The sequence below is a fragment of the Bombus pyrosoma genome, linkage group LG4 (assembly GCF_014825855.1).
Source record: "Bombus pyrosoma isolate SC7728 linkage group LG4, ASM1482585v1, whole genome shotgun sequence".
In the NCBI taxonomy this organism is placed as follows: domain Eukaryota; kingdom Metazoa; phylum Arthropoda; class Insecta; order Hymenoptera; family Apidae; genus Bombus; species Bombus pyrosoma.
In genome coordinates, this window is record NC_057773.1 from 7,332,957 (window position 1) to 7,359,324 (window position 26,368).

At 33.4% G+C, this 26,368-nt stretch overlaps 2 protein-coding genes across 12 annotated transcripts in view; one reads left to right on the forward strand and one right to left on the reverse strand.

The window, feature by feature from the left end:
* LOC122566444 (protein timeless homolog) overlaps positions 1 to 26,368 on the reverse strand; it is a 247,359-nt gene that overhangs the window by 3,982 nt on the left and 217,009 nt on the right. Inside the window, exons 16-22 of the mRNA XM_043723656.1 lie at positions 17,109 to 17,183; positions 16,923 to 17,001; positions 16,310 to 16,508; positions 15,162 to 15,399; positions 13,568 to 13,665; positions 3,351 to 3,450; positions 2,178 to 2,312 (exon numbers count right to left, since the gene is read on the reverse strand). Coding sequence (XP_043579591.1) covers positions 2,178 to 2,312; positions 3,351 to 3,450; positions 13,568 to 13,665; positions 15,162 to 15,399; positions 16,310 to 16,508; positions 16,923 to 17,001; positions 17,109 to 17,183 — 924 coding nt within the window. The remainder of the gene's footprint in view (positions 1 to 2,177; positions 2,313 to 3,350; positions 3,451 to 13,567; positions 13,666 to 15,161; positions 15,400 to 16,309; positions 16,509 to 16,922; positions 17,002 to 17,108; positions 17,184 to 26,368) is intronic.
* LOC122566446 lies at positions 4,364 to 25,469 on the forward strand. Of its 11 annotated transcripts, XM_043723660.1 has the most exons (5): positions 4,364 to 4,476; positions 4,586 to 5,032; positions 23,549 to 23,628; positions 23,724 to 23,784; positions 24,061 to 24,410. In XM_043723660.1, coding segments are annotated over exons 2-5 (333 nt in total). In that variant the 5' UTR covers positions 4,364 to 4,476; positions 4,586 to 5,030; the 3' UTR covers positions 24,251 to 24,410. The 11 variants fall into 11 exon arrangements, 3 of the variants coding, with proteins under 3 accessions (XP_043579595.1, XP_043579596.1, XP_043579594.1); XR_006316520.1 differs by adding an exon at positions 24,474 to 25,469 and having other exon boundaries at positions 4,366 to 5,032; positions 23,724 to 24,409; XR_006316521.1 differs by adding an exon at positions 24,474 to 25,469 and having other exon boundaries at positions 4,366 to 5,032; positions 23,724 to 24,309.

Consider the following 26,368-nt stretch of genomic DNA (forward strand, 5'->3'; position numbering starts at 1 on the left):
GAGATCTTTTACGATAGAATATTACTCTTAGATAGAGGCAGAGAAGATATTAATTACATCACCGTGTACTGCACCCAACATTTTTCCTTTACAATTTAATTACTAGTCCCTAGGTTTCGAAGATCTGTCAAATATTCACGATCAATAAAACATTCATCATGTGAGTTATTACAAAAAACGCTTAAAATTTTTGCCTATTATTATTATTATTATGAGCCATGGACTGTGAACAGCGCGAGAACACGGACGTATTTTTTTCGTACTTTTTCGAAACGTACAAAAAAAATTCACTAGAAGATACGTAAAATGAAAAACACTATGATTTTTAGTAATTTAATTTGATTAATATTAATTAAAGAAAAAATTAAAAGCAATGACATTCGTCATTAGAAACTTTGAAAAAAATGTAAACAACTTTAGAAGTAGGTCATTTCTACAGATACTTCAACATCTCTTCAGAAGTGTCGATCTTCCAGCAAATCAAGAATATTTCCTGTCTTCACGTGCGTTCCTAAAGTGTTTCGATCGGCGCACATGCGATATTAAGACCCAGCGTTGCATCCGGAAACATACCGGGTGTTCCGGCTTGCGGAATCTTATTTGAGGAAGAGGCGATGAGATAGAGGCGAGGAAACGTTGTTTCAATAGCACGTAAGCCGAGACAAAAGTTTGCTTTTATACTTCATCTCCTAACCTTATATATCTAGAATGCGATCTATCGTAGTACATTGAATACAAATAAGCGGACGTGGAGGGAAACAGAAAAACAATAACAATGATAAATATGAAATTCCTTGCGGCGTAATGGGGAACAGGGACGAGTGATATTGGCATGGGAGCAGGAAAACCACGACTGGAATTCGCGTTTTTCGATATTAAATAACAGAATTTGTATTCTGCAACGATTCTGTTATGAACCGCTTTGCCGCTTCTGCAGAACTCCGAACTAGAAACGCAAATATTATTTCAACCGTACCTTCTGCGTACATATTCTTGCATGCCTCGTGGAACCAGTTAAATGTGTGTTCATTTGGCATGTAATTGATCATGATCCGTTCATGAAAATGTAAAAGATATTCCAAGTGTTAAAGATATTCTTATTTTAGTAGTTGTTTGAAATTTTTGTTTGAAATAGTTGTTGGAAATAAATTCCTGAATAGATTGAACAATTGTACACATTGAATGGGTTATTTTAATGGGATAAGAATAAATGTTGTAACAACGAGATATCGTTATCTCTATTTGGCAGAGGTATAAAGATAAATGAAAGATAAGACAAGAATGGGAAGATATAATAATACTAACTACAATTTACTTGTTTCTTGCTAAGTAATATTGTATTTATTTCAGCATTGGTCTATGCAGAATTGTAGTTGTCTTGCATTTGTTTATCAGGTTTAAAATTTCTCTTTTAAACTAACCTTTGCCAAACGTAAGTATTTCAATATTCATTTATGAAGAATTAAAAAATTTATCAAATAATGTATACAAAAGATATATGATTCTATTGAGAAGAAGAGAAGGAAAGTGGTATTTATCGTGCGACTAGAATTCTGGAAATTGTAGAAACGCCTCAATCTTCCTACTTAAACTTTCTCTTGTTATCAAATTTATTTCTATTATCGATCATTTCAATCTCTTACGATTTCATTACTTGTAGGTATTTCGTGACGTACCCTATTGTACATTACGACTTGAAATTTAATTCAACGATCGCAGCTTTCCAAAGGTCAAACAAGAAGAAATACTCTATCTCTATAACTTATTGCTTCTGACGTTATCGATAAAAAAAAAAATGTTTCCAATCATAACCAATGAAAAGAAACTGCTACAAGAGGATTTTGTACAAATTGATCTCGTCTCTGGTTTCTTCGCCATATTTATCTCAGCTGCTGTTCACTTCCCTTAATTCACCGTCAAGCGTCACTTGCTCCATTCAAAAACGAGTTCACAGCGTGCAGTCGCCGGCAATCGTGTTAGCAGAGAGAACTGATCGAATGGGAATAGTCGCAGCATCTAAGGATGGTAAGAAAGACAGATGCGAATGGAATGGGATAGGATTGGCCGGAACAAGGTCTGCTTCAGAGCCGCTCGAGACCGGAGAAAAGGCTGGGAAAAGAGGCAGAGGTAACCGGCTATAGAACGTGAACGCGGAAAAAGAGAAAGTGAACACTTACCGTGGTTGCTTTTTCTGGATCGCTTTTTGCGCAACTCCTTGCGATCCGTGGCCAATCCTAATTCCAAAAGCTTCTCCTTGATCTTTGGCTTCGGCCGCTTTATTGTGAGCCCATTGAAGATCAAGTCCACGGGATCTGGATGTACACAACATAAATCGTATTGGTATTAATTCGTTATTTGAGGGGATGGAATGTTCAATACGATAGAAAGCCAAGGGTCAAATCTGGAAAATTACATGGAATCTTATTGGATGTTTGTTCGTAGTTCGATAATATTTAAAAAGTAATGTAACCAGAGCCGAGTAAGATACCATTTCTAGTAAAATACTAAATACCAGATAGTAAATAATTTACTTTGTTTCAGATTATGTGTAGTTTTGAGAATGAAACGTTTCATTTGTTGGGGAAAGTTTTTGAAATAATATCTAACTATTATTTGAGAACAACTGAGAATCCTGCAGCTTTATTTAGCTTTGATAGATTGATGCTTTCGTCCATACGAGATACGTGATAAAAACATCGAATGATGCACTTTGTTACGCGTGAGTGATTATACTTAAAGTAAATGTATATAAATCTAGTTTACAAATTATTATCATTTCTTGTGCTTCCTTATAATATCGTTTCTCTAGTGAATTTATACCCTTTATTGAGAAAAACGATAGACTATAGTGAAACGTTTAAATCTAATAGTTTGATAAATGAAATTCCAGAATTTCACACGGGACGTAGTCGAGGTAAAAATGATATTATCAAAGTTTCAAAGAGAAAAGAACGAAGTTGATTTTCGGGAATTTTCATGGAGCACGGTGGGCTGAGAATAATTTTGAGCGTTAAAACCATGGGAAGCAGGGTAAACGCACGAGAATGAAGCAAGTTTTACAAGACTTCTGAAAATCTTTCTGTCTGAAAGGATATTATTCTTCGGCGTCCCGACGGAGTCCGAATTATTGCTGCAAGCAGCAGCCAGCCGTCACCGATGTTCGGTGCTTAATTAAATTTCGAGAATCGTCACGGGTGCTAATGAATTCCCGAACGAACATTCGCAAAATTCTTCAACTGTTTCAAGGCGCGGTCAGCCAGATATCGCGCATTCCCCGCCAAATTATATTGTATCTCTGAGATATTCATCACTTATGAAATTCAACAGGCCCACTGTTCATTAAAAATTACCATCGTCCTGCTTCAGTTGTTCCCAAAGTTCCGTAAGCTGACTGATCTCGTCCTCGGACCATACCTTTGGAAGTCTCTTCTGTACCTCGTTTCGTATAGTCTGAAACAATGTTTTTTTTTCTTTAATTTTAAGGTAAAAAGTTGCTCGTTTATATACGGTCCTTCCGTAAAGAGTTTTAGCTAATGAATTTTGCGGTAATTACGAATGAGTAAGAAACTTTTTAAATAACAGTGAGAATGTGGAAGTTTGCTGGATATCGTTGAAGATTTGTACGATCATTCGATGAAGGCAACAATTAAATTGCAACGTGCGAAGCCTTCTACAAATGATATTTTTCTTTAGACAAATCGAGAATCGAGATAAATCCAAAGTCAATGCTCACACGTCATATTCTATCGTTGTAACTTCGTTAAATGTATATTATGGAGGGTGAGTATTTATCTGAAATAGACACTGTACGAGGATCATGATATTTGTTAGATTTCACAGATGCCAGAAACATCGGAGCTGAACGATGACGACCGAAAATGGTAACAAGATTTCGCACTTACAGCTGTCGCGTGTTGAGGAACAAAGTTCTTCTATGTCATATCGTTCGTAATGATAGTTGTTAGACTGATAGTTCAATCATGCATGGGGCGATTTTAGTACAAAAATAAATGAAAAAAGTGTGATTTATATATATATTTCTTTTTGCTCGAAATTCAAGATCAAATTCATTTTATCATATCGTGTTCTAGTCGTCAGCATTATGTATAACGTTCTGTTTTTTTTAATAACCGGATGCAGGTTACATAACTATGCCGTGCATCCGATAATTGTTTACTGCCGCTCATGCTAGATAGTCAGTTACTAACGACGAGCACTCTCATTGTTACCCAACCATCAACCACCTAGTATTATGACACAAAATGTTTAAATTTGGTAAACATATGACGTACAACGCCAGGCAAATAGCCAATACATAGTTTGCTTCGCGGTTATCGTTCACAGTGGTGATACTAGTCTCTAGTTGGCACTCGAGCGTTTAACATTCACACTGCTATATATAACAAGATGCAAAAGCAGCCGATTGTTTCACTCATCAATGCTCGGTCTAAATCACTGTACTTAGAAACGTGAAAGGTGAAATTTGAACAGTATGCTATTTTTATGACATAGACACGAGGATTGAAAAGATTTTTGTAAATATAAACGCTAAATAGGTGAAACAGGTGAACAAATTTTTGTTTAGGGGATATCCATATCCTACGTGTTGCTAAACTTGAAAACGTGAAATCCGGCAAACAAACTCCTTATTAAAAATAAATAAACACGCGTCTGAGTATTTTTTGAAATTCAACTCCTAAATGGTGTTGAAACAGAGGATGGTAAACAATAAATTGTCATAAAAACAAATACTGTGCGGATGGGATAGCTGATTTAACGATAAGTGTAAAAGTATACGACAAATGATTTGTATGTAATTTCTACGCGTTGGTGTAGAATGTAGCAGAAATTCGATTGCGCGAGTATGCGAACTATAGCGGTGGCTACGTTGAAGCAGGAGAACAGGCGCGCTTGCTACGAGAAATAGCAAATAGCAGCGAGATATAAAGTAAATTGCTACAAGAAATAAAAATAGCAGAAATAAGACAGAGTGGCGTTGTTTCGAAGAAGAAACATGAGACGAAGGAAGCATGTAAGTATCTCGGAAATGTAATATTGTAGGTGTAAAACATAGCCGTGGTATGAAAAGGAGTTTAACGATCATAATAATTCCGCGGTATCTCTCAAGAGAATGTAAATGATTCTGACGCTTATACGTAATTCGTGTTGATAATTCTGGCTGATCGGACACCTCAAGAATTTTTACACTTGTGACAAGAGTTCGCCCTTCGCACATGTGCATTAAAATGACGTAATATTAATTCTCGATGAAGAAATTCTTGATTTAGAACATCTTGATTTTGGACATCTTCCAATGATCTTTCATCGTTTCTCACTGAATTTCGCGACTTTCCTATTGTTCCTACGTATGGCTCCTTTGAGATTCAGACGTTTCTATATTATATGTGTAATAAATGTCTTTATCTAACTTTTCAGTTTGTAACCACTAAGAACATCAATAGCAACAGATATTACATACATTTATAAATATTTTTTATTTCATCGTTGATTTATTGATTCGCTCAACAGAGGAATTATTGTTTTTACTATTAAATATAAAATTACATTTCTCGCATGATGGATTCATGAATGTTTACCATTAGCTGTGTTTTTAACATTGAACAACACGTAATAATTAGTTCTTCGTTTCATTTCACCAAGATTTTCGATATTTTTGAAGCTGCGTTATTGATTCACGTAATTTCATCGGCAAAGGTCGCAGCACAGATCGGTCAATTACACGAGTACTTAATGATTCTTCAAAATTGATTTTCTCGAAAACAAGGTAATAATGGAAAGCACTTCAGTCTGTATTTGTACGTTCCACTGTTATTATTATTGCATATATGTATAATTCTGCGATTCGTTTCATACTATTGTAATATATATATTATTTTAAATCGTTGGAATAATTTAGAATTAGAAATGAAAGTTTCAACTTTTACTTTAATTTTGTTACAATCGATTATCGATACGTATATTAGAAAATTTTAATCAACAAACTTCTTCGAAAGGATATCTTAATGCAATGCGACGATTAGAAATGTTAAATCGGGGCACTTGAATACGTAATTTAAATAGAAAATTATGCGAATTAAACACGAGGAAACTTTTGAATTTGATAGGATATCATAAAGATGAATGAGGCTATCCTAGTGACTCATTCGTCGATTATTTTGCATAAAATGCGATACTACAATAATGTGAGCGAAAGTAGCAACAGATAATTAATTTTTAATAAAAGATGACATACAATAAATTTCATACAGAGGAAAGATTACTTCTGGATAGGGATTTTGCAAATCCTCCAATCTCTGCATTTGCTTGATAAGACTAACATTATGTGCTCGTAGGTATACTAAAACAACGTAAGCAGCTATTTATTGTGCAAATGAGGTCTTGGAGAATGCTTGGTGTCTAATTCCTGACCCTAAGTCCCTGTTCCCTTAAAAGGAGATAAAGGGGGAAAAAATACGACGCTCGTTTTCCAACGATTACGTTTCACCCTCGACAGGGATCCTTGTTGGTGTCCTAAATGGCCGTCGCGTCGCATCGCGCGACTTCACGGACTAAATGAATGTCAAATGAACAGCCAGCTGTAGGTTGCCCTCATTCAGTTTTGAAGGGAGAAGGGTATCCACGCATGAAATTATTTAAATGAAACGCTTTCACGAGCCTCCCTTTCATGGATTTTGCCGACGAATCGATAATACGTTTCATCCTTTTTTCATTCGCTTTCCGCTGCTTCTTGCTGTTCATTTGTGCGATCTCGTGTTTATCCTGCTATAGAATTCTACTAATTTTTTGCAGTTCATACCAGCGCCAGATTAGATTCACTTATGGGAATAAACAAAAGACGTAAGCCTGCTTAATTACATCGTAAGCGATGGATCTGTTTCGAAATTGTGTAAGTTATACAAAAAGTCTGCGTAAAAAGATCTGTGTAAATATTATTGTTATAAGACCAATTAGGTTTACCTTGGCAATTGTTTATAATTACAGAAAATACGCATTTCACTGTGGTCTTAGTATCTTATGAAAATGTTCTTCAAGATTGAAACTTAAACAAGCAGAAATCTCAGCAATTGATTTCTGTTAGTCTGTATTAATTTGTTAAAGGGCACATTGCAGTCTGATGGAAGGATAGAAAATATCAAACTTATTAAACAATTATGCAATTATTCCGATAAGTGATTAAAGTGAACATTTTCGCATACTTTTGTATATAACAATTTTTAATTTATTTTATTGTTTTTATGTTTGCATATAAAAAATAATTACATACGGATTGAGTAGATTAAAATAGAAAGTTTCATTGTCCTCTCTCTTGTTGTTCACACTTGTTTTGTGTAAATTAAGTAATTATGTAAATGTGCTAAATTATTTTATCAAACATACGACAGTGCTGCAGAAGTTGCCACTAATTAAAAAATGAGTTAGACTACAGATCATTTGTACGTAGCTTTTAGTTTAAAGTACAACAATTGCAGTAATTAATTTGACGTGAAATAAACTTTGGGGAGATTCCTCTGGAAGGAATTTGTTAGGGATTCAATAATATCCAAAGTAATCCAATCGCCGCTTGCTAAGGGTGAAACAGCAATCAATCCATTTTCTCCTAACAGCTGCGTATTTCCTAAGAAACAACTAATTACCAGATTTGTAAAATTAACGAAACTACTCCTTTTTCTTTGATACTCGAGTAAAGCTATAATAGCGTAGTTAATGACAAATTGCTTGGTTATGGAAAAATTAAATTAGCAAAGTGTTTTTATATCATTTTATAAATTTCATACATTTACTTCCTTGAATATTTAATTATCGTATAAAAATGTTATTATTCAGAAAAATTTGGTACAGTATATCATAACGTATAATAATATTAATTAATGTCGTTTTTACTTCAATTATTAATAACCGTTGATCGAACGTTTTCTCCCGTATGAAAGATTAAATAAATATGATATTAATTTTATTATCATCGATTATTTAGCAAATGATAATCAGAAAGTACTGAAATCACGTACGAAATATTCCGAAATTATATTATTATTTATTAACAAATGAATGAAACAGACATTATATCTCAAGAAATTATTAAAACGGAGATATAATTTTTAATACTCTTAATAAGAAAGTACATTTATATCGACATTACAAATTTCCCATCGACATTACAAAACGAAACCTTTAAATCACTCAACATAGACGACATTCAATACCATCAGCCTAACTAATTCTCAATATCCTCCTCGTTATAATATGCATACATCACGCTGATAGAGCACTCGCTCATTAAATTCTCAAAGGGCAGCTGTACAGGGATCTGTTCGTAAAAATCCGCCAAGAAATCAATAATATCCTGAGCAGGCAAGTTTGTCCTCGTCTGAATGAGTGGTATGAGGGCAATCAGCTTCCTCTCCTGGCGGAGCAGCGGGTGCACACCTATGATTAATCGTCAATTTCGAAGTGGGGTAATACCGTTTTAACGGTACTCAGATATATCGTCGCCTTACCTCCATCCATCGTTCTTACTTTCCTTCTATTTCTCTTTGGTGCGCGTGCTTCTAGGTTCCTTTGCCGTCTTAAAGCAGGTAATGTCTCAAGATTATCGCTATAACGTGTTCCCCCGCGATGTTGTCCGATGGCTTTTCGACAAACAGAAGGATGTAACGAAGAGGATCGAGTTAAATCGCCTATTTTCTTACTAACAAACGAGTTCGGTATAAACCATGAGAGATTCGATATGGAAGAGCCAGGAAGAAAAGTTCTTAAGTCTTTTCCCTAACACATTGTCAAACAATGTCTCAATTTATGTTTGCCAGCGATATTGAATTCGAATACTTAAAAATCAGATTCGTGATTGCTATTATAAATTAATAATAGCAAGATTATATATTAATTAGCGCAGTAGACGGTTTAGCTTAACAAACAAGTGAAAATGTATTAGTGTGATAGAAAGAGAAAACGAATTGAAATATTTGTTCAAATTCATATCAATAATTTCAACGTGTCATTTGATACAACAGCTATGTATTTAAAATAATATGTATGGCATTCTGCTAATTGCGATGAAATCGATATTAATATATTCTCTGGTAAATTAAACATTACTTATAATAATTAATTTAATTTATTGAACAAAGAAGTATCTGAAAATGTTAGTTTTTACTCGTTATGATAGTAACGACATATTTGTCGTTCATTTTGGAAATATAATATAATATAATATAAAATAAAATATAATATTTTTTGTAAAAAGTGGTATGTCAATCTTTGGAAAAAAATGATCCCCGGCATGCATAAATAAATTCGTAAGTTTCTAATGAGTGCAATAAATAATTAAAAAATGTATGCGAACAGTTTTTCAGTGCTTTATTCGATTAGCAAGTAACGTGTTTAAAAGTGTGTTATGTATGAATTTAACGTCCATGCAAATAGCGGATCTCATTTCAACGTACATTTTCATGTAAATTTTCTTCAAAGTTTCACCGTTACATTCGCACTTTTTGAAGCTCGGAAAATTCTGGTTTTCGGGCTATGTAATACATAATACATGAAACGGTAGTCACTTGTTTCAAAAGGTTTTGCTTAAAATCGTATTGTAACTAGTTTGAAAAGTTGTCGCATAAAGGATTATTCAAAAGGTAGTAGGACACGCGGAAAGAGGGAAACGAATATCAGTATAACAAAACTCATTGAAATCGCCGCGTCTACGCGTTTCGCTGTTAATTTTTTTACAAGCCTTTTTATCCTCTAATAATCTTTTCTATAGCCATTGTTGCGACGGCTGAAAATGAACTATTATCCCTCTGGTTGCGCTGCTCTCGTCACAGCCGTACATTCAAATGATTTAGTCGCAAGTCGTGACTACATTCTTCGTCTTTATTGTTCTTTCAAAAGCTACACAATACCTGTATTCAATATTCGTGCAATACGATGATTTGTAAATGTATCATACTTTAATTAAAATGCAAAAAACGTTCCGTCTCGTTCTTCCTTAATGCATGCTTTGTACTATTTCGCTGTGTACTAGCATAAAAAATGGAATTATTTTAATTCATAAAGCAGCTCATCAGCGACACGATTGATATTGAGAAATTAAGGTCGAATATCGACAAAAATCTAGGAATTGCACGATCCGAGCATAGAGATATGCCATGGAGGTGGACTCATATTGATCGTGTGCGATCAAAGTACGATATTTTTAATCGATATTCATAGCGTTAACTGAAAGAACATTCACGTTTCGTGTTACGATGAATACTCATCGTTTCTGAGAGCCAGAGCACGAGCAAAACGGATTGAAGTTGAGCATCGCATTTCAACTTTGAAATTCCTACCAGTGCGGTGGTAAAGCATTACACAGTGACCGTTAACTTTTACTCAACGGATAGGGAAATACGTTATACCTACGTATTTGTATCCTATCTTTTCAAGAAAATTTCTACCATTTTACAGAAGCTGTGCAATTGCGTTCCAGTTCGTTCTAAAGTAACCGAAATAAACAGTTCCATCGTTTAGAAGTAATTCAGATGTGAATATCATTTTCAAACTCCAAATCATGCCTATGTTTTATACGTATACGTATAATGGTTTCTAGAGGAAAAATTATTATGACTAAGAGCGTTCTTTCTTAATTTTCCATTTATAATATCGTCAAACTTAATCGACAATATCATTGTCAATATTTATTGACTGCGCGTGAATTCCTTAAAGGTGAAATGGCAAAAAGAAAAAAGAAAGAAAGAAAAGAAAATGGTGAAAATTATGTGCTATCATCAAGGTTTCAATAATCCTAAATTGTTTTCTCGTTATGAATTTTAGAAAGCGGAACGTTAAGTTTACGCGGCGCGTACTTCGCCTTGTTTTCGCGTTTGACACAAATGTTTATACGTGTATCGCAGGACAAAAGGGCAAACAAAGCGATAGTTTCTCGAGGGTTACGAAAGGGTGCAGTGTGGCAAGGGAAATAACGCGCTCGAACGAATAAGCCACGATGGAAACTCGTGAACGGAAACTTTAATATTACTGCCACGATTTGAAGAAAGCAAGGGAAAAATTTATTGCCGCGTTTTCAAGGCGTCAGTGAATTACGACTCTCCGTCAAAGAATAATGCTGTTAAAATTGTTTTCGCTGCATTGGCGTTAAGACGAATGAATTCGAATAGTGTTTTGTAGTCTGGGTATCTCTCAAGTCCGACGAATTACTAGAACCTTGTAATCGTTTTATGTCTGTAATTATACAGCGACAGCGCAGGAAATTATTACCGATGAAATTACGATATATTAATAATCACACACTCTCTGATTCATACGATTGATTTTTCGCATATTAAAGCACTGCATATTTTTTACCGATTTAGACATAACAAGTTAAGAAAAAGAATATCGCAATTGAACTTGGCTTCGAACAAATTCAATAAATATTTTAGCTTGATGGGAAGATTGTATTTTATTAAACATTAAATATTATAGTAGTATTTCTGAATAAATCAAAAAATTTTCAGCTAAAAATAATACGCGATTAAATTTTTAAGCGAATGTAAAGAAATATAATTGTACAGCATCCTTTTCAACAGAATTAATTTATACAATATATAAATTTTTAATTATTGTTCTCGAGAATAAAGCAGATATATGTACGCATGTAATCTTTTACGTCGAAATTATACAAATTTTTTGTAGTTTATTTTTTTATTTAAAAAATTATTAATATACCTTTTTGGAAATATTAAATGTTACCACGTGTTCTGCAAATTTTCATAATTTTATTCAAATGGTTATAAGAAATTAAATTTTCTTAAAAACGAAAGATCGCAAATGAGACTTTTCAAAGAATTAATGAGCATTATGTCGATGCGCATGTATATACGTACATAATAATACGTACTGTTCGATAGTACAAAATGTGGTTCCTATAAATTTTCTGTAAGCTGAATGCAACGCGAGGTATACCCTCAATACATTAATTGTCAACTTTTGAAACGATTCCAATAGGGCGGAGACTGAGACAGCAGGGACCGTATACGGACGATCCATTCAGAGTTAAGGGAGCCGCCGTCTATTTATGTGTCTAGCTTCCTCCCGAAAATCTTCATACGGTTGTTGGATAAGAAAACGCAAACAAAGCGATAGCTTTCCATAGTATGGAGATACCGGAAAGGAACACTTGACGGGGGAAAATCTTGAGATACATCCATCCCCGAACGAAATAGTCGCAAAGAGGAAAAAAGTCTTGCTGGCACAGCGGAAGTCGTGATCTACGCAGGAACGGAGAAACCTCCTTTTCGAGCAGGAGGCCGGAAAGAAAAGGAGTCTCCAGAAAGCTCCTCGTAGAAATTGTCTCCCGAGAATTTACAGTTGCTGCAGCAATTCTTTGGCTCCATTTTTTGCATATGTTCTGCCTGTCACCGACGCCAGTCCAGAAACTTATTTTCGAGCCTCAGCTACCCTACGTTTTCTCGCGCTCCTCGTAAATCATTGATCTTGTCAGTGTTACGTTCAAGGGGGGCGTCGAGATCGGCTAGCCCACTCTGCTTGTTCAAATACGTTTTTGAAAGAACGCGTGGGTTGCAAGTGTCCCGTAAATCCAATCGATTATCGAAGGGATAACGAGCGCACACGCGTGTCACTGACTTCGTTGCGACGGAGTGGCAAGAAATAATTTTTTTAGTCGCAAGTGACTGACTCTCTTTTATTATTTTAAACCGTGAAGCAGGGAAAGACATAGGATTTAGCTTTATACTTTATCTTACGGATTTAATTCGATTCTTTACGCTACAAATGGGAGTTTGGAGTGGAAATTCAGCAAAAAGTGAAACTAAAAGATACGCGCAAGCATTTATTCTTTGACGACCTAGAGAATTATAGTCGTAGGGTGCGTCAGATCCCATACATCATGATGAAAATAATCTTCGCCAAATATAGCTAATATTTTTTATGTAGTTGGCAGTTTTCGCCAACTTTACGATTTTCCATCCCCCATATTCAGTTTAGTTTGGAGAAATGTCTGAGAGTGATCTCCGCCGTGCAGAATATATTGTATTAGGAAGGGAAGCAGTTGACGATATATAAAACATCCATATAGAGTAGGTGCAAAAACCGATTTGTTTAAAACTCTATAAAACATATTTAAAATTTTTCAATATCTATGTAAATATCAGTTAAAACAACAAATCTCCGGAGAATCATTTTTTTTTTTCATTCTATAAAGCGAGAAGGATTTAAATCAATTTGCGTGTTATGGTATTATATCTTTTAGAAACAGATTTCTTTTATATTTTCTTGATAAGCTTAACCTACTACTCTGTAGTGAATTTTTATTTGTATCAAATATCGGTGTTATCCATACACATGTTTAAGCACTAATTTTTCATTAATCGAAGGATTATTATTGAAATCTTGAAATTGTTATAATATATATACATACAGGTAGCAACACATACGTGTAAAAAGTAATACTCTCTATTATTAAATGCCTGAGAATTAAAATTAATTTACGATACAAAATAAGTAGACGTGAAACAAAGTGTAATAGTAATGAGTGACTACAAAAATTGCTTACCTTAGAATTAACAATCAGGCACATTTCTTTCAGCTTCTTCATGACACCACGACGCGTTCGTTCTTGATTAATATGCTCTAAGATCCAATCGACGACATCTAAATGAATAAAACATGAAGATGTACATAATTTAGGAATAGAACTATATGCACTACTGCGCGTTCAAAAGTTTGGGTTCACTCTCAACATTAAGGATTCATAAAAGAAAATAAAGTAAAAGGTGGTAGAATTCGCTATTTCTTATCTATACATATTTCATTATTTTTTGCTCAATTAACAGCTATGTATACCTCGATTATAGAACTTTCCACAATCCGAATTTATTTTCATATACTGTAAAAGCTCATCGATTTCGTTCAAGATTCAAGCTGATAGGATTTCCTAATCAGTATATAAGATTAAATATGAGGATAAAGAAGGAAAGATATTATGTCAGGAATAGCATCGTCAAAGCAATTCAAATAAATATAAACTAATAATTATGATATTTGATTATCGTTGCGTGTACTAATTTTAAATCTATAGAGGTTCCAACATCCATTTCCTAACTTTTCATTACAAAGTCCAAGTTCATCCTCCACCTTTTTTACTAAGTAAGCGATCCAAAACTTTGTATGGTTTTCTAATATCTTTCTTCTTAAAGAATATGTACAACGATAAAATATATGTTAGATGATTTAATAAAAATCAATTTACGGACGCAATTAATTAAATTTGATTTTCCGGACCACGTTTTAATAGTGCATGGAGATTTCAATAAACGTTCCAGGACTATGAATATCGGTGCTATTTATATCCAATCAATATTATCCTGAATTGATTTGTAGGAAGGGAAGGATAACTGGATCATCGCAGGGGTACGTGATTAGGTTAGCTGATAAATGAAGACGTTGTTATCAGTAATTCAATATTACCGACAATTCTCTCTAGCATCTACCAATTTCTGTATCAAGGATCACTCGTGTTAAAATAATCCTGACTGAAACAACACAGGCAGTCTTTCAAGTAATTTCAATACTAAATGAAGGGATATATAGAACATGCATCGTTATTACATCGCCTTATCTATAGTAACAAGTTAAAAAATTCTACAAATCTGTATTATAATATATTATTTAATTAATAAGTTTTGTCGAGATAGTGATCCATACCTTAAATACACTATAAATGCAAGAACATTTGAGGTCAAATAACGTAACCTGTACACGTATTTCTAAATCATACACTCTAACCTACTTGGTCGGTTTTTGCCTATTAATTACTCGCTGACTGACTTCTTTAAAGACAGTGAATTTAGTCAGCGCAAGATATGAAAGAATGTACGGATACATATATTCATTAGAATTCCCTTCATTAAGTATTCCATTTAGAATGTCCAATAAACATTCTTTGAAGTACATACATTATGTATTAATGCTTCCTGAGAGCAGAGAGATCTTTCCCCTGATAGAATATTTTATTCAATCGCTAGCAAACTAGAACGGGATATAGCTAATCGTCTGCCCTGGCAAATTCAAAAATATCCGGCAAAGTTGTGCGTTAAAGAAGACTCGTAAATCATAGGATTTAGCGAAAGGTAGGACGAGCAACGTACCTTGGGGATACTTGTTAGTCTGATGTTCCATAAAGAGAGTGCGTAACTCGTCCTCTTGGGTTTCGGTCCAGAGGCTGCGCGGAACTTTCTTGTTATCCGTTTCCGCGTTGTAACCCTCGACGACCTCGGTCGCGTCACGAGTGGTCTTCCAGAAGAGCAGCTCCATATACGCTTTCCGGTTCTTTTGCGCGACTTCGATGAAACGTCGGATTATGAAGACTGCGAACTTTTGGAGTTCCTGCAAAGAGGACTCAGCTTTCGTGACTCGAGACAAGCATACTTCCGGTGGCTATTAGATACCATGGCAGACATGTAAATTCGACGATGAAATTCCTTAAGTTAAGAAAAAAATTGCATTCGTGCTGCAAATTCAATAGAAAATTATAGGAACTTTGTTGAATAGTTTGGAAATTCCAATCATCATTTGGACTGTATTGTTATCTTAACATAAAAAGTTTGGGAGGGGCGGGACCAAGTGTTTTAGTTTATGTATATGCATTTAATACTTGAACGTCTCATTGAGCGAATTTTTGTTGAAAATCCGACCAAATAAGTTTCATACGGCTAGCTACTGTTTATGAATTTTGTAAAACATTCTTTTACTTTTCATATAGAACCGTATTTGATGGTCACCAGTTTATCTGGTTGTTAATTGTTACAAGTAATTATTGGTATAATGAAAGAAGGAATGTAAGTTGACATATTGATGCAGTTATAAAGATATAATAATTAAAAATGAAAGATAGTATATTTTGGGAGTGGGAAGAGTAATGACAGAGTTAAGCAAAATTTTTTTGGGGAAATAAAATGTTTCCTGTTTTTTTTTCTAAATACGTCCACAATCTTAAAATTGAATATTTTTGTTGCAGTGATAATATTTAATTTCCATATGTACATAATCTTATATAATAATTTGTACGAGTATTTCATCTATAACTTCTGATGCTCAAGCCATTAATTCTACAATTTGTTATTCAGTGAACTACTATATGAGGAAACTTAAAGAAAAAGTTAGCAAAAAAAATCAAAAAGTTTGAAGCTAACAATATTTAGTCGAAATGTACGTTATAGAATGTGACAAGTTACATTATGTTTTCAAAGAATGAAATTTAGAGCTAAGAAAAATAAATATGAATATAAATAATTACCTTGTGGCCGCAATACTTAGACTCAAGAATTCTTTGGAAAACGCGGAACATTGACGCTTGGAACATGAGCCCTGGCATTTTGCAGTCCCAGGCTATTCGATGAAGCATCTTGGTAATGTAATGATTCACTTCGTTTGTATTTTTGTCAAATTGCTGTAGCAGAACCAACATTGCTCTCACGATTTTTACATTGGCAAATCTTAAACAAAATATAACATGTAAAAATCGAAACTAAAATTTTTAGTATATGCTACAAAATCAAATTTAAGGCATTGAGAGGAAAAGTGGATTAATTGTAAGTCATATTCTTTTCTGAATATCAGTTTATGGCATTAATTTATCCCAATGAACTGTATTACCAATTTAATTTATAATAAATTTATTTCCAAGCCAAACCGAGATAATATAACGAAATCAGTTGTTAGACTGAATATATTGTACATTTTCATATATATTTTGGACGATAAAGCGAATAATATGTAAAATTAAATAACATTTAATATACAAAAATATAAAACTAATATCAGAAAAAAACTGATGAATTGCTCGATTTGTCGGATGCTTGGATTTGTCCATTTCTCATAGTCAATGTCTCATTTATTAATTGTCTTACCTGTAGATGAAGTCAGAAAATTTGAAATCAGTTTCTACAACTGAGGAATGTGTTTGCGATGCGTTCTCTTCATCTTCCTCTGTAATAATATATTTGATACAATAGTTCGTATTTACAAATACCACAAGCAATTTCGTTATAGAAAGGTGGTAAGCAATATGTTATCTATCTAAAAAGATATATTACCTGACTCGTCATTAAGGCTATCAACGTTTCCCTCCTCGTGTGTTTTGCTTTGTGTAACAGGATTTTCTTCGACCACTGAAAATCAGAAAATAAAATAAATTTATTCTCTACATCGCTCTACAGACAACATTGAAGGCAGGAAAACATAATAAACCAATTTTTCTAGATTACCCATTTTGATTATTACAGAGAACTATTTTAATGTGGCATAATTAAAAAGATCAAGAATATAAACCTTTTAAATACATGTATGTACGTGTATGATAAATCTAGGTGATTTTCTAGAAAATACTAAGAATACCCGATGGCAATTAATATTTTTTAAATCTTCAAGATGGTAACAAAAATACATATACATATACAAATATAAATATATACACAAATTAGGTAAGAGGGTAATTCGTAATATTTAAATCGTTTTCATGTAAAAAATGTGATTGTTAACACCGATTATTTTACTATGGTTTCATAACATAGAAATTGCCATTTCCAAAATATTTTGTTACATATAGAAAAGAAGTTCGAGGAAATTTCAAAATGAAACCAGAGAACGAGAAGTTGCTGGAACGTTCCGAAGTAACTGCAGAAGTACATTCTGTCATTCCTAGCTTGTCGTAAAAACATGCCAACGACACGTGCAAAATTTCACTAGTTCTTCGTCGAGCGAACACGAAAATTCCCACAAACAATTGCATGCTTCCCTGGAATACAGACCGACCAGGACGCGACCGGGACGCTGGCACTCTATTCAATTCGACTGTAGAAGAATCAATGGATGTCGGTGGCTAGTGCTTTTTGGAAGGCCATCCGAGGTCCGTACAAATCGTACGTCGTGACTCGGTCTCCGGAAGTGCGGATCCCTGGATCGTTCGCTAAAATCTATCGCTCAAAAAATCGAGCCACGCGAAAGGAATAAAAAGATAGGAGCGGTCACGGTTGGATTAATTTACGCGAAAAATTCTGAAAACGGCGTCTAGAGCGCAGGAAAACGAAACAGCCAGAGTATCCACACGCGTAAGTCGGAACGTGGAATCCGATCGAATCGGATCCCGTAGGTTTTGGGTTACCTTGTCTTTTTTTTCCTCTACGTTGCGAACAACCCGACCAGCGAATTAAGCGGCCGTGGAAAGATTACATTTTCGACGAGTCTGTCGAGGTGAGGGCGAGGCAAACCGAGCCAGCCGAGGCTCCGGTGGCCAGGGAAAAATTGCACTCGGCGAAACCGACGATTGGATCGGCACAAAGCTTCGTTACGGGGCAAATTTTCTAAGGCTTCGCGACCGTATCCTTTTTCCTCGCTTTCTGAAAGTCACGTTAGGACAGCCGACATTTCGCTCGGCTCTACCAATGTCACTGTTAACCCCTCGAATTGCGAATAAGGCTTGACTACCACTAATTTTTAAGTTCTTTTTCTATTTTTGCGCTTCATTTCTTTCAGTTGATTGAAGTATTGCCGCTTCGAAGATGGCTATATAGTTTTCTTCATAAAAGAGGAACAATGGGTAAATATTACAGGCACGTAGATTTGCAAAATGCTATAAATAAACTGCAGATATTTATGCAAATGCATATTTTTACGGACATGACTAAAGAGCAGGGCGCAGGCAAGATTTATTTCGTCTACTGAATGTTACGATGAACATTTCACTATACTACAGTACTAAAATATTACGAATATTATACTATATCTATCTATATTTTTGCGTGTTGTTTTAAATGTAAAAAAAAAAAAACTATACATTTAGTTAACAGACCAGTTATAAATAACCTTTTGTATATCCATGTCAATGTTTGTTTTTATAGAAGATTATCAGCAAAGTGGTATCAAAATATTTTTTTTATTTCTAGAACTTTGTTTATTTTTAAATACGCCGAGAGGAAGTTTTCAACTATTGAATAATTTCAATAATTTTTTTGAGACCACAGGCAAGATATATATATATATATTTTTTGCATACGTCTTTCGTATTTATTTTGTAAACTCTCACATTATCTGAACGAAATCTAAAAATTTGCCAAGAGTGAGATGCTACGCAAACATTGCACACAATACGAATATATTAGATCTAAATGGTCTTCAAAAGTAACCGTGAGAAGTATTTTAAATCATCGTGTAAAGTTTTAAACGTGCTGTGTTTCTCTATCCAAAGAAAACTTTTCCCGCCAGCCGAAGAATTCAGTTTGCCCAAGTGACGTCGACGACTATGCTATTTTAACCAAAAGTTTTAATTGTTCTCTTCCGCGGTCTTCTGAACTCGGTACACCGGTTCCGGATAAAACAAAAAGGTGAAAGAAGCGGCGACGTTTTTGTCTTAAATTAAAAAATGTTTCCTCGGTTTGAAGAACTAGAAAAGTTTCGTTTACGGTGGCAGTGATTCATTGAGGAGGCAAGTACAACAATACACAACGAAAATAAACATGATTTTTGTTTATGTATACTATACGTATATTCTGCATACAGCTATTTGCAAAAGTATTTGAATATTTACCATAGGAAAACGTTATGAATATATTATAACTGTTATACGAAACATTTTGAAACTTTATCAACTCGAAACGAGACACGACTATCGTGGCTATATTAATAAAGTTTGAAACCAATCGAAAAATATATAAATAAGTATTTATTAAAAAAAATTGGTATACAATATGAACAATGATCTTAAACATATGATTAGCGCGGAAGATGATCTCCCTAATAACAAATATTGTGGCTGAATGATTATTTAAATATTTCTGACACCCCTATGAGGTATGCTTGTAATAAATATATACGTTTTCAAGATCAGTCAAAGTTTTTATCATAATCATGAGTTAGTCGTGTCTTACTATAAGAATAGCGAAATCCGAAAATACGTCCATCTGCGTCATATTGTATAGATATTGCATCGATCTTCTTGTGCAAGTTTATTAATAGCGAAACTATATATCACGAGTTTTAAGTAAAAATTAAATTTATACTCGTACAATGAGCTCTAATCACATTAGACGTATTTAACCCGAAATTTTGTCGATATACCAGTTATTATTTAATCCGATTTAAATCAAACACGTGTAATGGTTTTGTAGAATGTTAATGCTTGAAAATATGTATATTTGATGGATATTAAAATATTTCAAAATAGGAATTAAATTGGAAACATATATTTAGATACATGTTTAAATTTTAATATAACATAAAATTCGCGCAAATTAATATATATATATATGAAGTATGCAAAACAACCTACGTATCCTTAATGCGCATTATATTAAAGTAACAATAATATTTTTCGTGAGAATTAAACGGCGATTTGACGAATCAATAACGAGATATCCGATGAAAAATTCATATACTCCGATGGCGCGATAATGACGTCGTCATTAAAATTTTTACATCTCATAAACGCACGTCAGAAGACGTTCATATTAATCTGGATTTATTCGTGAAACGAAAAGATCAACGTGAATCTCCTCTACGGATAAATCCACAGCTGTATCTTGGCTCGTACGTCATTTTGTCATCGGTTCATCGAATTAAATCATAAATCCGATCATCGAAGGAAACAAATTACACCGGGAAAATTGTGAATTTCTGAAAAATTGATCACGTTTCAGCGCTGATGCTTTATTCATTCCCTACAATCGAATAAAGCATTAATCTCGTTTGTTTGGCCACTTGCGCGTGATGAATTTAATAATGTCCCGTCTCTTTCGTATTCTGCTTCGCAGAGATAGTCGGTCCGCCAATTAACGATGTGAGGCGACACGTTGAAAAATATCTTCGAATCGAAGAAATACGATTCCATTGATGCGTCATATAAACTTATTTTATTACCAAATTAACCTTCTATTAGCAATTATATGTAGAGATATCTCGAACAATGAAACATTCTAGATAGAAAATTTTAACTATGGAGGACGGCATAGATGATTCAATATCTTTTAGGTTTTTTTTTATATTGTTAAAAATATGTAGCGATCATCGTATAGAATGTCCATTTTTTAGCGACATTCAAAATATTGATTACACAGGGAAGACAGTCTTAGTGTTCATTGTACTTATATGTAATTTTGCATACGATTGTAAACAAAAGGAGTACGAGTAACGATGATGTAATCGTAATAATGGCATGAGAAGCGAGATCGGAGCAAGATCCATTTCTGGAATCAGGGCGTGTTTGAAGCAATCAGTGGCTACGATGAAATAATCAACGGAAAGAAAAGCATCGTAGAGTGCAACAGGACAGTTGCCATAGATAGATTAATTTCTGATAAATTGCATAACCGAATTCAAATGCTACTGTCGACAATACACAATATTGTAAGTACTTGGTGTAAGCAGCATACAAGAACGCGAGAAGCGAGAATGGGAGATGTAGAACACGTGAGTGTACAGAATACGATAAATTCACTAAATGTAAATGAGAGGTGTACAAGTGACGGTGATATCAGAAATCGTAACAATGTATTAATAGGAACAGAATCGATTATTTGGTATTCTGATATCACGTTAACGGATTTATAGGGAAAAGTTTGTCGGCCAAGAATTAATACATCCATATCAGAGACGAATATAAAGAATTGGTAATACGTTTGTTGAAATTAAAGGAAATCGATAAAAAAATTTATAATGTATGTAGTATAAATTCAGTTTCTCATAGGTATTAATCCTATATTTTATAAGAACGTGCAGCAGTTTAAAACCGAACAAAATATCGTCAATCTGTTTCTACGTTTCAACGAATAAAAAACCAATTCAATATCAATAATTTTTCGATAAAACGTTCATAAGCTTATATGTGAATTAATCCGATATTTTTTCCTACTTTTTTTTATTTCTTGAATATAGAAAAATCGTTTTGTGGAAAAAAGAAACCTGGCACATTCTGTACATGTATTACGATATACTATAGCGAAATAAGTGACAGTATTTCAATAATGCGTGACAAGGAATATCAAATTCACATGCCAACTAACGTGTTAGGCATAATTTCGATAAGAGCCGCCGTTGTGTGTAAATGTCATCTAACGAAGTCGACTCGGAGAGTCAAAGCGTTGAAACATTTATCGCCTCGATTCATAGTTATCTGCTGAACGTATTCATCAGCCACGAAATCGGATTAAAGTTTTATTGTAGCGGAGACGTTATGCCAGTTATTCGTTTCTGATTGCGAATTGCTTCGTATTTTCATCGTATCTATTCATATACGATTTCCATTCCTCTTGTATTGTTTTAAAAACAAGTTATAAAAATTTGACATTTAAAAAAATATATAAAATTATCTACGCGCAAATTTTTATAATTCTTACGGATATTTAGAATTATGTAAAAAGTATCTCTTCCTTAGGACAATGTATTTTTACTTAAATTATTGAATTCACTTTGTTACGCTCGTAATCAACTTGTTGATTAAATTAAATTTCAGGAAATATACATGCATCTTAAAATACAGATGTTGTTGTATCTGTGTGACGTAACCGTTAATTAAAATTTATTGGTATACATTCAGCGAATTCGTCTCGGATTCTGTTACGTTAAATCTAATCCTGATCTAATCCTAAAGTATAACCTTGTTAGATACAAGGGAGTTGTAATGTAATTCATAGATATACTAGAATTGTAAGGGTTTCGAACGTTACCTAGGGATTGCATATCTATACAAGAGTTCCGAAACTGAACACGTTCGACAATGTTCTATCAAAGCTCTTTGAGATATTAGGAACAATATATATATATAGCGATATATATGTATATGCTACATATATATCGTAGTTTGATCCATTTCTCGCTTCGAATACCCATTATATTAATTCATGTGTATTTTACATAGATCCCCAAAGATATTCTTCTTATTTCCTTCCTCCATTAATGTGTTTCATGAAAATAATTTTCATTTTATGAAATAAAGGATAAAAACTATACTTAGCTGTAACTAATGAACTCTAAAAGTTTTTCAGTTAAATATTATACATATTTTACTCTCTCTCTCCCTCTCTCTCTCTCTCTCTCTTTGCGATAAACCAGGATGAAAGATTATAAGAAATAGATACATTGTTTTTTATTTTTTACATTTTTTGCGGTTGGCTTTTTTTCTATTATTGGCTAGTATACTTGTTATGCATTTCTTAGATAGTAGGCTGTTTGAAAAGGTGTCTGTACACGAAAATGATTGGTAAGCGATTATCTTTGGCAACATTCATGTTTTTCACTCTAGTTATTCGTCCGACTTCATTTTCTGATTTCTGAAATGGCCACTTTGTCAGGTACTATCATTTCCTTACAAATTCCTCTATTTTATGATCGAATTAATCGATTACGATAAAGTAAAAATTTAAAAATTATAAATCGTGCTATAATATACAATATATATAGAATATATCACATCCTATAATATATGTGATTTACGATATATAGATATTATGATATATAATATGTTCGTATAAACTTTATATTATAGGGTAAGGAAGCGCGTAGTAGAACGTAGTAGCATCACGTTACCAAAGCCCGGCACATCTGATAGATCAACCACTTATGTATGTACGTACATGTATGTAGTAGATTCTCTCGGATCAACGATTACCAACGGTGCATGGCCAAAGTCTCCTGATAACTCAGGTTATGTCTCGTTACAGGCTTATCGATCGACTCTACAATTCTATGGCGACGTATAATGGTGCACCTGCGTGTACACAGGTGTGTGTATGTGTGGGTATGCGTATACAGGTGTTTCAGCTATACAAAGGCGATTTACAAGCGATTATAATGTTGCTCTTAACACGTTCATGACAACAGAATTTCGACATATCATTGCTTTATGAACAAACTCACAGCTGGTTTCCGTTTGTTTCATGACATTCTATGTATTTAATAATAACGATTCTAACTATATTATAACTATTGTGTGAAAACGCATGTTTTCCTTTTTTTAAATTAAACGGTAGCATTTTTAGCGTATTCTCTCTATTACAGGAATGAGAACGGTTTAACGAATATAAGTTGTACAATATTTTATTTTCGCGCTACAAAGGAACTTTTTGCAATGAATTTCTCAGAAATTTCTAGCCAGACTGCTGCAAAGTGTTTCTTTAGCAGACTACAAATTGAAGCGCGTTTACAGAGAAATACCGTTATTCGGATATCGATTGGATTGTATGTGTAAACGCAAATTTTATTCGCGTTAATTTCACCGAATTAATTGTTACAAGTCTCACAATTTATGTAAGTAATACGCAGTAGAAAGAGCTTTGTCTTTGGAGGACGAGAACAAAATGAATTATAAGACAGAAGGAAAAATAAATATTCTGAATTGAACTGAACAGTAAGATCAATAAAATACATATATACATATATATATACTAATAAAGATTTCTTATTAATTTTAGGAAAATACACCTCGATATAATAACTGGGAGGAAAATATATCTATAGGACTGACGGTAATTTACCGAAGTACTCACACCATACATCTTTTGGAACAAACATAAGAACCAATTCAATTATTAAACTTGAATCTGTAACTGTGTTCAGAACTGATCCAATTAGTCAGATTTATTTGGTTATCTGCAAGCAGTAAATAACGCGAACTTATTCTATAATCAATTCCAAATATTCTGATAATTTCTGTAGTGAAATAGTGTAATGCGCGACTATCTTGAAACTACATACTACAAGTTTTCTCTGCGCTGCAGTATATTTAAAATGATAGTATGAAACATCGTAATGGTACGACAGTTAAAATTGAACGTTTCAATGAATAATAAAAGTGATGTTACTGGGAATGTAAATGCTTAAAACGTAACAGTCACACAACTTCGTAATAAATGTTCCATAATGCATACAGCAGTCGAGAAAGTAAACTAATTTATCGAACGTGCGACAGTAGTTACATAATGTAGTACGATCTATAATTTTCCGAAGATTTATTGTTCAAATTAAATGGACTGAGCCCGCCGGTGATTAATGGTAACGATTACACCAGCAATTATTCAATTTTTAATTTATTTTAATACGTTGGACAGGAGTGTAATTGTTATTGATGTATACGTGGAAATGAATGGAATACGTTGCGAAGTTTTATTCGACATACATGTATAGTACATTTTAGAGGAAAAGAATATGATAATAACAATGCGATTTGCGTGATATACACACAGATGTATACTGATTTAAATATTAATTTAATTGTAAATTTGAGAGTTCTATTGATACAAATATTTGGAAAAATTTTTATACAAATATTTATATCGTATTTAAATAATATCGTATATAAAAATTAGTAAATCATTAAATGGAGTAAACATCTTTATTACCATTTATTATTCAATTTTAACTGTTATCTCAATAGCTGCCGTAGTATAAAAATAACAGGAAATGTTAGATAGCCTATTCTTAAGTTTAATTTCAAATGAACATTTGAACATTTTATATTATAAACACAAATAAAAGTTCAATATATGTTTTTCGAATTTCAGATGCTGTATTACGTTATTTTTATAGAATATATACCTTTCGATCCTCACATTGTTCTTTTTTTATAGTACATTTTTGTAATGCATATATTAGGAATTTTTAAAATGATCATGTTAATATTAATATATAAATTGTTTAGTCACCTTATATTGCAAGACTAGCAATATATGTAGATAGTTTGAAACTTTAACATGACAGTGCATAGTCGTTTATTATGTTTCTAAGAACCATGGTGCACAATCCTCTGAATTAATTTGCGATGTTTCTGCTACCATTCTTGTCGTAATTACCTCAATAACAATGTATAGTAGCTTAGTAGTGGAAGTTTTGCCGCTTACGTTTGAGCTGAGTGATATTAGCCTTATTATCTTACTGCAGGCAAATTGATATTGGTGTGTACTACTGCCGTCAGTTGAGACAACTCCAGAATAAGATAGTGAAACAACCGATTTATTAATCTTTACGCAAGGTGTTTTACTTTAATCAATTTACTTTATTAATTTATTTAAAAAAGTTAATTCAAGTGCGAATGTCGCTGAAAAATTAGAATGGTTTACACAATTTTTCTGAAAGACACATAGATGCACAATATGTGTCCCATAGCTTGTACACTTGATTATAAAATAAGAAACAGTGTACATACAATTTTGTTTTTACACGGTAGATAGGTTTCTGAAAAAATTGTGGAAAAACAGATCGTATAAAGAATATAGAGTGTGCATGAAAAAATAGACAGTTCCGCGGATGAAAATCCAGTACAAACAATAAATTATTATCGAACAAAGTCTATCAAAATTTCTATCAAAAT

Bases quoted from the DNA above. Each gene is read 5' to 3' on its own strand.
- LOC122566446 (XM_043723660.1), top strand. The intron at 23,629-23,723 runs GTACGTACATGT...GTCTCGTTACAG, and splicing joins TAGATCAACCACTTATGTAT to GCTTATCGATCGACTCTACA. The intron at 23,785-24,060 runs GTGTGTGTATGT...TCTCTATTACAG, and splicing joins GTGCACCTGCGTGTACACAG to GAATGAGAACGGTTTAACGA.